The sequence below is a fragment of the Eleutherodactylus coqui genome, chromosome 3 (genome assembly GCF_035609145.1).
Source record: "Eleutherodactylus coqui strain aEleCoq1 chromosome 3, aEleCoq1.hap1, whole genome shotgun sequence".
In the NCBI taxonomy this organism is placed as follows: Eukaryota; Metazoa; Chordata; class Amphibia; order Anura; family Eleutherodactylidae; genus Eleutherodactylus; species Eleutherodactylus coqui.
In genome coordinates, this window is record NC_089839.1 from 3,765,252 (window position 1) to 3,777,956 (window position 12,705).

Sequence of the window (12,705 nt, forward strand, 5' to 3'; positions counted from 1 at the left end):
GCCTCCCATGCGCTGCTATAATTGGCGTCTTCCTGCTAGGCAGTGAAGGATATGTCACATGTCTAGTGCGGACGGCCACAGAGCGCGGTGTAGCACGCGGATCCCGCGGGGACGGTTCACAGCGAGGGGCTTCATATTGTCTAGAAAATGCTGTTTCAGGAAAATGGAGACGGCAACAACGTGAGAAGTCAATGCATTAATCAGATGACTGTCGCTCGCCCCGCGACCCGCGTTTCCTTCTGTAATTTCAGGTGTGACATTCCAGAGGATGTTTCAGGCAATAAAAGTCAGCGCTCGATGACATCAGCGCTCGGCGGGACACATTTCACATCCACACTTGGAGATTAGCTATTAGACATCTTGATGAATTGTTTTCCACCTGTCTGGGTCGCGGGATGTCACGGACGGGTCACACATCACTGTTTGGGTTGTAGGTACCCGGATGGAGGAAATGGCGCGGTGGTGACAGACCGGGAATGGGAGCCACAGCGCGGCTGTAAGTGCTGAGTGTGTCAGCGTCCCGAATACAGGGTGGGATCTACGGGAAGCACTGCAAGTTTTCCAGTGTGATTACTTATCAGGGGGTCCTGAGCTGTGGGTGGGCTGCGCGTCAGTACTTACATTTAATGCTGCTGGATAAAGTTCTTGGTGCAGACGTATCGACAGCCGCTGAAACCAACAAAGAGAGAGATACGGTTTATAGTGTAGTCGTTCTTCATGGGGGATGATACTGATCTGCACAGTAGAGAAGATTGCTGTACACCCGGGGGGCACAACCTGCAGCCCCCGACCATTAAGGCACAACCATGCTGCAATGCATAAACGTGCTGTCATTCCTACAAATGGCTATGAGGCTATCTTCCTTTGTGTGGCAACGTCTTATGGAGCTCCACGATCCATCATCCTCCTGGCTCTGTATTCCCCCCCCCTGATGTTCTGTGGCCCCACAATACAATCACTTAGTTACTGGACTTATGTACTGAGCTTGGTTTTGTTGCTGCATTCATGTATTGAGTTTGGTTCTGGTATTGTATCTATATACTAAGCTTAGTTTTGATGCATATGGGTTTGGTTATGGTACTGTATTTATTTACTGAGCTTGGGTCTCATAGTATATTTATGTGCTGACCTTGGTTTTGGTGCTGCAGTAATGCTATAAACTTCATTCTGGTGCTGCATTTATGTACTGAGCTTGGTTCCAGTACTGTAATTATTCACTGTGCTCTACTGGTGTGGGTACACTCCTATCAGGCTGCTTTTTGCACAAGCAGAATATGGGCAGCCCACCTATAAATGCAATATATACTGTTTTTCTTCTTTTATGATGGTGATGGGGGAATATGCAAAAAAAAGTGCCATCTAACCTAAGGCCCTAACTGTTCCCACAAATTACAATGGAGAAAGCTGCATGCATGTGTTGTGGCCCAGAGGGTCCTCCAGAATAGCCACACATTCATTGCCCTGTGAACACTTTGCTATGTACTTCCAGGAGACATAGAAAGTGCCATACATTGGAGAAACCCTGTTTCCCCTTCCCTCTTAAGCTTAAAGCTTAGCAACAGCTGGCTGCTTATTGGCTATACGTCATGCCATCACTGATTGGTGGAGAGGGATGGTGAGAGTTTAGAGTGGGGAAACTCCAGTATGAGTCAGTATGCTGAAGGGGGAGGTGTAGAGAAAAAGTACGGAAACAAGACAGGAAGTAAAGGAGAGTCAGTAGGTAAGTCTACAAAGACAGTCGTCATCAGAGGTTGTGCAGGAGCAGTTCAGCAGAGTGAGCAGCTACAACACGTTATTCAACAGGGGAGCCAGGATTCGCCAGCTCCCTGCTCTACTAGCAGTGAGGAAGAGAGAAGCTGGGACCCGTTCCACTAAAATAGTGAGTTACACAAAACTTGGTGAAGTCAAACCCAGGGGTAGTAAAAAGGCCCATCGTAACATCAGCTCCAATAACTGCATAATCAACTTCCAGTAAGCCCAACAGACAACTAGGACTGTGGGAATTTCTACTGGGTAACCTAGAGGTACAAATGGAGGGAGAGCGTATGCCTCATCCAAATTCCACTGTATCACAAAGTGTTGTTTTACTGCATAACCATCTACTCTGCCAAGCTTCTGCCATTGCTTTGTTGTATTGCATTTCCAAAGTTCAAGCTTACATTAATCTGTGCACTTCCAGTTTACTAAATCCAAAGCAAGCTACCAGGACTCATGTCTAATTATTTCCACCATTGACCCTTGAAGTCTTGGATGAAGTGCTGGCGTCATGTGACAAACCACCGTTCATCATGAGGGCGAATATATATATATATATATATATATATATATATATATATATATATATATATATATATATATATATATGTAATGTCTTTTGTGCCACTGTGCGGCGACCGAGTCGGGCACCTTTTCCGCCAATGTCGGCAGAGAGTGCAGAGCAACCCGTGACATCCATCTTGCAATCCCCGTGGTCTCCCCCACTCTGGCGCTGCACATGCAAGGCCAAGGCTTCAGTTAGATGGCATGCCGTGTGGAGATCATTTAGTCCTTGCACCTTCTGAACAGAAACCATTAAAGGCTACATCATCACTGCCATTACCTCAAGCATTTTCTTTCAAATTGCCTCAGTGCATTAAAAATGAAAAATACAGCAGCTCTGCAAATCCTGTTTTCTCTATCTTTACACATTCTGCTCCATGCGGACCCCTACAGCTCACTCCAGGTATTGCATCTCCCCCGATACCATCTATCACCATCTAACTTCCCCCAAATTATCTTTCTTCTCAGTTCCTCTGTAACACATCAGGCATAAACCCACTTTGTCACTGACTGATATGACTTTGGGCTATTCCTGAGTGCTGCATTAAGGGGTCACCTGGTCTTCACCCTTCAACTCTTCTTTGATGGATCAGGTCTTCGCTGCAGGGAATCTCCATGTCGCCCCCCCCCAGGTATAATCTCAGTGCAATGACAGCTGACCCAGACAGGCCAGAAGGCACAGAAGTGTGGTACCAAAGGGACCGGCAAGGACATAGTAAACAGGCTGAGGTCAGGACAGACAGAGTTCTTGCAGTACAGAAGGTCAAAGTCAGGCAAATCATAGTCAAGATGCAGGCTGAGGACAAGACAGGCAGAGTTCAAGAAAGCTGGGTATACAGACAAAGAGTCAGAGCAAGAGTCAAGTAGATACTAAAACACCATCACTTGGATCACTAAGAGCCTTATTGCTGAGGTGCCCTCCTGTGGGATGGTGGGTGGGTGAGATGCCTTAAAGGGGTTGTCCCACGCCGAAACGGGTTTTTTTTTTATTCAATAGCCCCCCCGTTCGGCGCGAGACAAACCCAATGCATGTGTTAAAAAAAAAAAACGGATAGTACTTACCCGAATCCCCGCGCTGCGGCGACTTCTTCCTTACCTTGCTAAGATGGCCGCCGGGATCTTCACCCACGGTGGACCGCAGGTCTTCTCCCATGGTGCACCGTGGGCTCTGTGCGTTCCATTGCCGATTCCAGCCTCCTGATTGGCTGGAATCGGCACACGTGACGGGGCGGAGCTACGAGGAGCAGCTCTCCGGCACGAGCGGCCCCATTCACCAGGGAGAAGACCGGACTGCGCAAGCGCGTCTAATCGGGAGATTAGACGCTGAAATTAGACGGATCTATGGAGACGAGGACGCCAGCAACGGAACAGGTAAGTGAATAACTTCTGTATGGCTCATAATTAATGCACAATGTACATTACAAAGTGCATTAATATGGCCATACAGAAGTGTATAACCCCACTTGCTGCCGCGGGACAACCCCTTTAAATCACCTGGGTAGCATCTGGATGGGCTGGCGATGGGAAAGCTGGCTGCATGCGCTGGTGCTTTAAGAGATGAGCCGAGTACATGTGAGCCTAATGGGCAGGGGAGCAAACCAGGAGTACAGTGCAGCATCTGCCACACAGAAGGCTAGGAGGATGGGGATGGCCGGGACTGGCGGGAGGGAAAGGTGAGAAGAGGCGCCGCCGCTGATGGCCATAACAACCATTCTCCCATTCTTTCAGCATCATCTCTTCCCTCCCCAATACTATTTCTCCCTCATCATCTGCCTCGCCCGGTTCAATCTTCACCCCACTGCATCAAATATCATCTTTCCCCTCCACCGCATATTTTTTCTCCTCTAAGGCATCCAATACTTTCAAAGACAGTGGGGTGCATCAATGATGTCCTGAACACAGTTTCTGATGTACAAAAGCCACAATTTTGACACATGGGCCAAAGTTGCGACTTTTTGGGCATTTATGAAGAGCCCCACCTCTTTTGTAAAAAGTAGGCAGGGCCTAGCATTGGAGGCGTGGCTGTGCATCACCTGTCACAGTCATTATAATGCAAATAAGGGAGATGAAATAATACCTCCACAGCGCCACCTATTGGAAGGCAGCATTCCTTCAAGCCAAAGTCAGACTCTTCATACAAGCCTTGTAACAATGACTGGGAAGTAAAAGCAAAGCCAGACTCCCATGTACATACAGCTGTGTAACTGGCATACATTAAACTAGAAGCCTACTCCAGCTCATCCTGGATTAGGTTTCCATGGAGCGCCCGGAGATGCTGCCAGATGTGACAAATGTAATAAATGGGATGTAACAAGGTCAACTTTTATCACCTTTCCACAGAACAGGTATAAAAGTCCTCCCTCCTCCCCACTGCACTCCCCGTAGCGAGGAGGAGACTGGATGGAGCGTTGGTTGAGCATGCGTAGTGCCTCTCCATTCATTATCAACAGGACGGCCGGAGATAACGGAGCGCTTCTACCCCGCTATTTCCATCAGCCCCAGTGAAATGGATGGAGCAGCGCCGCACATGTGTGATCGCCACTCTATTCATTCGGACGTCACTGTAGGGTGTGCAGCTATGAGAAGAGACGCACATGGACCCCATTCTTAGGATTATGGAGGTCCCACCGATCAGTCTTGTATCGCAGATCTTATGGATACATGATAAAAGTTCATCTTGGAACATTTTCCTTAGATCCATGTTTAGTGTATATCCTGTGCGGTCCTAACGAGTGATGTCATAACTGATTTATGTCCTGAAGAGTGATGTCATAACTGATTTATGTAATACATTGATGTCAGGGTACGTCCACGTGTGGCGGAATTGGTGCGGACTCTCTGCTGCAGAAAATACACATCAAATTCCGCCTGACTCCTCCTGCACCGATTCTGGATCCACAAGACTCACGTCTACATTGGAGTGAAATCAGCTGCGGATCCTTGTCAGAATCTGATTCAAATTGTGTGGATTTTGACAGATTTTGCTGTGGAATTGCACCAAAATCGACAACTTGTGAACATAACCTTAAAAATGTATTTCTAGATAAATTGTTAAAACCTAACTCTATGCTGTACAATCACCAATACGAACTAAATGGCATAGGTGTAAAAGAAGGGGTTAATGTGGGGTCAATGTTTGGGGTTTCACAGTCTGACAGGGGAGACGCTGATGCAGCACTGACCTGCTGGAAAGTTTATAGTATACAAACTTTCCTGGAAGCCTTGCGATTGGCTGTCAGTGATGACATCATCAAGCCCTGAACCAATCAGATCCTGATGACTGCACCCAAACAGGCTGTTAGTGACAAAGACATACATTTACTGTCGGAGGTTGTGAAGGGGTGAAGACATTGGGGCATCCTCATACATTTGCTGCTCTGACCTTGGTGTATAGTTTACTTAGGCCAATGTATGAAGCGGCGGTCTATGTAAATATGCGCCATTGTTTTAAGTGAAAGTAACCAAAGCATAAAATATTCAATGCAATATAATCTCATTCTATCGGATACCCAACAGAGTATCTAACATATTACTGAGAAGACGGTGAATGTATGGCATATTAATAAGACATCCGTGGGACTACAAGAGGGTCAGTTGGTTTAATATAACGGAGCTCATTTGCATAATCTCCAAGGCACAGAAAGCCACTGATGGCCGAATCCTGATCTTAAAGCACAGAGGAGCTGATTAAATGCCAAAGCAGTACGAGCACCCAGAGCGGGACGGGCGCGGCCTCCAGGGCTCTACTGCAAGAAATCTCCACTATCATCAGCAAGTAAAACTTATGGAAAAAGCAGAAGTGCGCAAAAAAGTTCAGGAGGAAAAGAGCTTCGTGAGTTCTGCAATGAATCAATAAACAGCGCTGCAAAATTCATTAGAGGTTCATCACCTCGAGGTAAAAGTGAAGTCTATGCATCTCGCAAACAGAACATAGTGGAATCGCCGGCTGACTCCCGCTGCCCCCGGCAATGTCTGCTGGAAGACCTAGTGAGCGTCTCGCACTGAAGATGTTACAGGATACACACTGCTCCTTAGCATACAAACTTCCTTAAAGGGGATGTCTACTTTGAAAATCCCTTTTTGTTAGAAGGGTCTCCCATAAGCTGATGACAAGATGTCCTGCTGCAGGGACCCCAATAATCAACTGTCATCTGAGGAAGAAACTAACAGCAAGTGTTTAATTTCCCAGCAGCACCCCCACAGGTGAAATGATGTATAGCACTATTCTCATTGAAATCAATGGACTAGCCATGTAATGCGCTGATGTCAGCCAATAAGTTCTTCATTATTTGACGGGGTTTCCATTTGTTTTTGGCATGGAGGACATAATAGCGTAGTCCACTCTGTTTTTGGGGATTCAAGTGGAACTTTGGGACAGAACCTTGGGGCGTAGCCTGAAAGATACTGCCAGGAATACAAAGAACAAAAAGACCTCTGGGGCATACGTTATGTATTATTTCATGTACACCAGATGTCCGGCATACAAAAGTTACAATTTTGGTACTCTGGAGTTTTACACCAGAACCCATCATTTTTCCAAGAAGTAAGCAAGGCCAGGCATTAGAGGCGAGGCATAGTAATACCGCTTAATACATTTGTCGCACTTACACCGGCACATAGACTACTTAGATGGAGACATACAATGCTGCTCAAAGTAAGTATGCCCCATTGACTTCTACGGGAGTTACTGTGCAGGTGACTATTGAAAGGGAGGAGGAGCCAAGCAGTCCCTATTTATAGTCAAAGTTGTGATCCTATGTCATCTGCTATATAACTGAGGTGTGAGCCTGATAATGATGGACTGCTGACTTCACGCCCAGTGTACACAGCACAAGACGAAAAGTGTCCACCTTTTGCAAGCACCCGGGAACCAAGCAAAAAACTGGAAATTTTCAGGATTACAGAAATTTAGATAATGCCAAAAAATAACAGCACAAAAAAAATCCTAAAACCTTAATTTCAAGGGGTTGTCTGGTTTAGCAAACCTATTGTCATGCACCCTATTTGGAAGTTCAGTAGGAGTTCTTGGAGCGGATTTTACGTTCAGGATCTCCCGGCCAGAGTGGAGCGCACTTATAAAGAGCGTCTCTCCCTCTGGAGGACCCATCCTGTACCGTATTACACACACCCCACTGATGTGAATAGACACTGTTGTAATACTTGATTTGACCTGTGGGGGTGCTAAATCGAATCGGGTATCTCTAAGGCGAAAATCAAATTTCCCAAGATGCCTGCTGCAGAGGTCAGCCTGCAGCCAATCAGCAGTCAAGGCGACTTACTGATGTCACCAAATGTGGACTATATCACATAGGCACAATGTATCCATTTGACAGCTGAGCACAGGACAGAGCAGCTGCATCATGTATATGTCTATATAACACGCAGTTTGTTGTTGGCGACAGATATTCTACAGAGGATATATTGCTGCTGGGTGTGAAAACGTATATACTGGGGCTATATTGGAGGGAGCAGAGAAAGATGCGGCATCACGTTTATATGCCTGTATAACACGCAGTCTGTACATCAGGAGAGGGGATATGTCTGCTGTAGAGATGAGCGAGCATACTCGTCCAAGCTTGATGCTCGTTCGGGTATTAGGGTGCTCGAGATGCTCGTTACTCGAGACAAGCACCACGCGGTACTCGTCTCGATTAAACGAGCACTGTCCATTGAATTCAATGGAGCCGGCAATACAGCCGGCTCCATTGAAAGCAATGGGCTGCCGGTGAGCGCGGGATGAATTTTCGGGAAGGGCTTAAAAATCTAAGCCCTTACCTGAAAATCATCCTAAAATGGGTAAAAATAAAAAAAATATATATACTCACCTTGTCCCTGCAGCCGGAGTTCAGCCGCGGCCGGCCGGCAGTTCTCCTGAACTGCTCTGAGTAGTATTCAGCAGCCGGGGATTTAAAATCCCCGCCTGCTGAATGAGCTGCCTCTGATTGGTCACAGCCTCACCAATCAGAGGCAGCTCTCACTCACCCATTCATAAATTCATGAATGGGTGAGTGAGTGCTGCCTCTGATTGGCTCAGCGCAGGATAAAGACTCTTGCCACTATTGTGGCTTAAAGGGGTTGTCCCGCGCCGAAACGGGTTTTTTTTTTTTTCCACCCCCCCCCCCTGTTCGGCGCGAGACAACCCCGATGCAGGGACTGAAAAAAAGAACAGTACAGCGCTTACCTGAATCCCCGCGCTCCGGTGACTTCAATACTTACCGGTTGAAGATGGCCGCCGGGATCCTCTACCTCCGTGGACCGCAGCTCTTCTGTGCGGTCCATTGCCGATTCCAGCCTCCTGATTGGCTGGAATCGGCACGTGACGGGGCGGAGCTACACGGAGCTACACGGAGCCCCATTGAGAACAGAAGAAGACCTGGACTGCGCAAGCGCGTCTAATTTGGCCATTAGGCCATTTTAGACGGCGAAAATTAGACGGCAACCATGGAGACGAGGACGCCAGCAGCGGAGCAGGTAAGTGAAAAACTTTTTATAACTTCTGTATGGCTCATAATTAATGCACAATGTACATTACAAAGTGCATTAATATGGCCATACAGAAGTGTATAGACCCACTTGCTGCCGCGGGACAACCCCTTTAATAGTGAGACCTCGGAGCCCGAAATGTAGCCCTGCATGTTGCACTCTTGCCACTATTGTGGCTTAATAGTGAGACCTCGGAGCCCGAAATGCAGCCCTGCATGTTGCTCCTCGCCTGCCCTATCCATTTCTGTGTTTTTTACATGACTTTGGTGACTTGCTAAGATTTTCACAAATGAAAACCTTAGCGGAGCACCAGTCATATACAAAAATGCTCGAGTCGCCCATTGACTTCAATGGGGTTCGTTACTCGAAACGAACTCTCGAGCATCACTGAAAGTTCGACTCGAGTAACGAGCACCCGAGCATTTTGGTGCTCGCTCATCTCTAGTCTGCTGCTGTCAACATATATAGCAGCAAAGTAGACAGACAAACTACGCTTTGCCTTGGGTAATATTGTAGTTCTCTGCGGCTTCAGACGTTGTTTAAAGTCACCAGTCCGGCTATTATGAACTATTTGCAGGCGGTTTGGGGGATTCAGTTATGCCGCGCCAAAGTGGGACAGTGCACAACGATACAAGCTGTACTATGTGGCCATCTGTTCTCGCACATCAGGCCTCTCAGGGATTGGGGTTTATTTAGTTGGTGGTGCTTTTTTTGCTAATTTAAAACAAAAAAGAAATCAAACAGGGAAACAGCAAATACACACAGTGCGTGTCAGCAGCTGCAGGCATCATTGAAAAGCACTAGTGGTTTTCTGCAAGCTACAAAGTTAGCTGAGAAGTTACATAGAAGAACACTAAAAAGTGAACAAAAACATAAATAAAAAGCTAACATGAGAAAAGCAAGGGGTAAATGAATTGTTGGTGGTAGAGAATCAGTCAAGTTGGCACTTCAAGCGGCTCCCACTGAAGTAACAGCTCCACATTCTGCAGGAGGTGAGGCAAGCCCGCTGCCATTCCTTAGAAGTGGTTCCGCCCGTCCGTTACATCCACAGCAGTGAGAAGAGGTTGTAAAGCGGATGCCTCAAGTATCACCACCTCCTCTTCCTCCCAGTCGCAGGCACACAGCAGACAGTGTGCAGCAGGCGGCCACGAGCATCCCCCCCCTCTACTTCACCACGTCTAAAACCCCGCACCCTCCGAAGCCGGCCACACGGATCAGTCTTAAGAGCTGTATGATCATTCATTATCATGGATGTGAATGGGGCAGTCCAAACAACCACAGGGAAAGACCAAAACATGGAATGCACTGATGCCCAACCATTTCCTTCCTCCGAAGATGAAGATGAGGGTTGGTCATTGAGGTGGTCAGCCAGCCACAGGCAATGTGCACTCAGGGGGATGCAGAAATGGAGGCACCGGCTCCCGGTGATCACTGTGATATAAGATCTACTCGAGAGGTGGAAGATGATGAGGTGCTTGACCCAACATGGACAGACTGGGAAGAGTCATGACAGCAGCTTGCAGGGAGGGAAGATTAGGAAGAGGCAGACGTTGCGGAGCAGCACCCTGTCGTAGCAGCGAGTAGCATGGGGCAGAAAAACAAAAGGTACTACTAGTCGCAGCAGCACCAACATCAGGCGCTCAGCAAGGTCCGCTCACAGGACTTGTGCAGTCTCGGCAATCTTTGAAATCGCAGGTGATGACAGAAGAGTGGTCAGCCATTAGATCTGCCGTAAGCGTTTAAAACGCATCAAGAAAGGAAATAACCTCAACACAACGTGTATCAACAGTCACATGAACTCCCACCACCCGCTGCCTTGGAGAGCCCAACTGGGCCAGAAGGCCAAGAGTCAGCCCCATCCTGCTCCCTCTTCCGCTGCCTCTTCCTCCTTCTCCCTCCCTGGTCATGTAGCCTCTGAGCACACAGGGGTAGTGTTGTGTAGGGGCAGCAGCACGACTACTTCAGGGCTTTCCTCTGCAATTGACAATCAGGCTGCAGGCTTCAGAGCCAGGAGTGGGAAATGGAGAGAAAACATTGAGCCGCCATCACCAGCACCTTCACCGACATTGACATCTACTCCATATTCCAGCGTGTCCCAGGTCAGCAGCCGGACCTCCACCCTCCAGCTATGGGAGCTAAAACACCCCAGCCATCCACGAGCCCAGAGTATGAGTGCAAGCATGCACAGCTGTTTGCAATGGAAATGCGGCGCCAGAGCATATCTACTTGCTGCAGCAGCAGATGGCTGCTTGTCGGCGAAGCTTTGTGGCTTGCAGATGGCCTCGGAGCTGACGGCAAGTGGGAGACTGAGCAGCTCCACTTCCCTGGCTATGACCAGACATTCAATCGCTCTGCTGACAGTGAGATCAGGTAATAGCCTGGTCTATGGGCACAGGGGTCAGAGCCTGAGGAAGAACAGGGATAGTACTGGGGGCAGGTGCTGTGGGTGATGAGGCAGGGAAGGGTTGTAGTGCCATACGGTTAATGTTGTAATATTTTGTAGCTTGTTGGGCCAAGAAGGGTGAAGCTTGTTTGCCATCCGCTCCTCCAGGTGAGTCTACTTCACAGTCGATCAAAGTACTAGAAAATTCTGGTTTTATTTTTTGGGATTTGCTTTTTTGTGGATTGGCCCGTTGGGCACTCACCTGCCCAGTGAAACCAAGGACAAGATATGGAAAGGTGCATTTTTGGACATCTGGTCCTTGGTTTTGGTGGAACATGAGACTGTCGACCAGGAGCAAAGTTTTGAGAAGGACCGGAAGACCAAGGTTGCTTAAAAACCTTATGGAACTGGTTGGAAGCTTTCTGGACTTTGTCTTATGTTCTCTGTCAGCGTTGTCCAGAAAATAGTGCTGAGCTTTTGTTTAATTGAATGTGATTTATGGTGCCTACAAGCTGCAGGGAGGTACGATTAGTGGTGCTGCAATGAGGAATACAGACGGCGGCTGTCAGGCAACCTGAGCATTTGTCGGGCTTCAAAGACAGTTAACATCTGGATTAATTTCCTGTCTCTCAGTGAAGCCACTTCCTCAGGCACGATACCTGGGGCGACAGCCCATCGGCCTTCAGGTGCCTGCTGGCTCTTCAGTGAAGCCACTTCCTCAGGCACGATACCTGGGGCGACAGCCCATCGGCCTTCAGGTGCCTGCTGGCTCTTCAATGAATGGCAGATTCTTTGGATCTTGTAAATTCCATACATGGGGGAGCTCACTCCGCTCTCCCATGCTTCCGAAAATCTAAGCATATTGCCAAAGTGGGTGATGCCGGTGTGCCGGAGAATGCTGGTGAGCGTTCTTGAGATGGGGCTGTTTGAAGGGGATAATAAAGATTAGCTGTTAGCAGATGGAGTACATCTCAATGAGACATTTTTCTGTCAGACTTGCAGGCCGGTGCTAAAAAGGCATTGGTTTTTATTGGGTTGGGAGGGCCAGCCTTCTGAGTAAGCAGGTAGTCCTCCCTTGGTAGGTGGCAATTTTCCATACAAGAAGATGGTAGGGCATTGAGTAACGATTACATGCCCGCTATGATCTTAGCAGCTGGCTGCACAGGTTTTCACTGAAGCATAGGGCAGTTTTTTGATGGTTATGATGTATTATGCTATAAAATGCAGAGGCCGATCTTCTTCACCCAACAAATGGCTTTGAGTTTTGTTATTCATTCAGGTGATAAGTGGGTTTGGTTAAGTGCGGGTTTATAACATCAAGCCCCAAGTTTTGTAAAGGTCCATGCAGTCTCCACGAGGAGCACACTCTGCCCTCAAGGTGCTGTTGCTGCTGGTGGTGGAACTGCTGCTGCTCTACTTCTCCTGCTTCCGGCATGTTCCTTCCCCTCCTCCCAAAACAAACCTTTTCTAAAGTACAAGACAGAGTTGTAGCTCTACCTCTGTTCCTTGGAGGAGGTCTG

The 12,705-nt window shown here is 47.9% G+C and overlaps 1 protein-coding gene across 4 annotated transcripts in view; it reads right to left on the bottom strand.

Moving 5' to 3' along the window:
* Positions 1-12,705, bottom strand: part of LOC136619689 (spermatogenesis-associated protein 7-like) — a 184,214-nt gene that overhangs the window by 83,756 nt on the left and 87,753 nt on the right. For 3 of the 4 annotated variants that reach the window (XM_066594457.1, XM_066594458.1, XM_066594455.1), the window contains one exon: positions 622-669. The exons of the other annotated variant lie outside the window; for it this stretch is intronic. In XM_066594457.1, the coding sequence (XP_066450554.1) occupies positions 622-669 (48 nt within the window). The remainder of the gene's footprint in view (positions 1-621; positions 670-12,705) is intronic. 4 annotated transcript variants of the gene reach the window in all.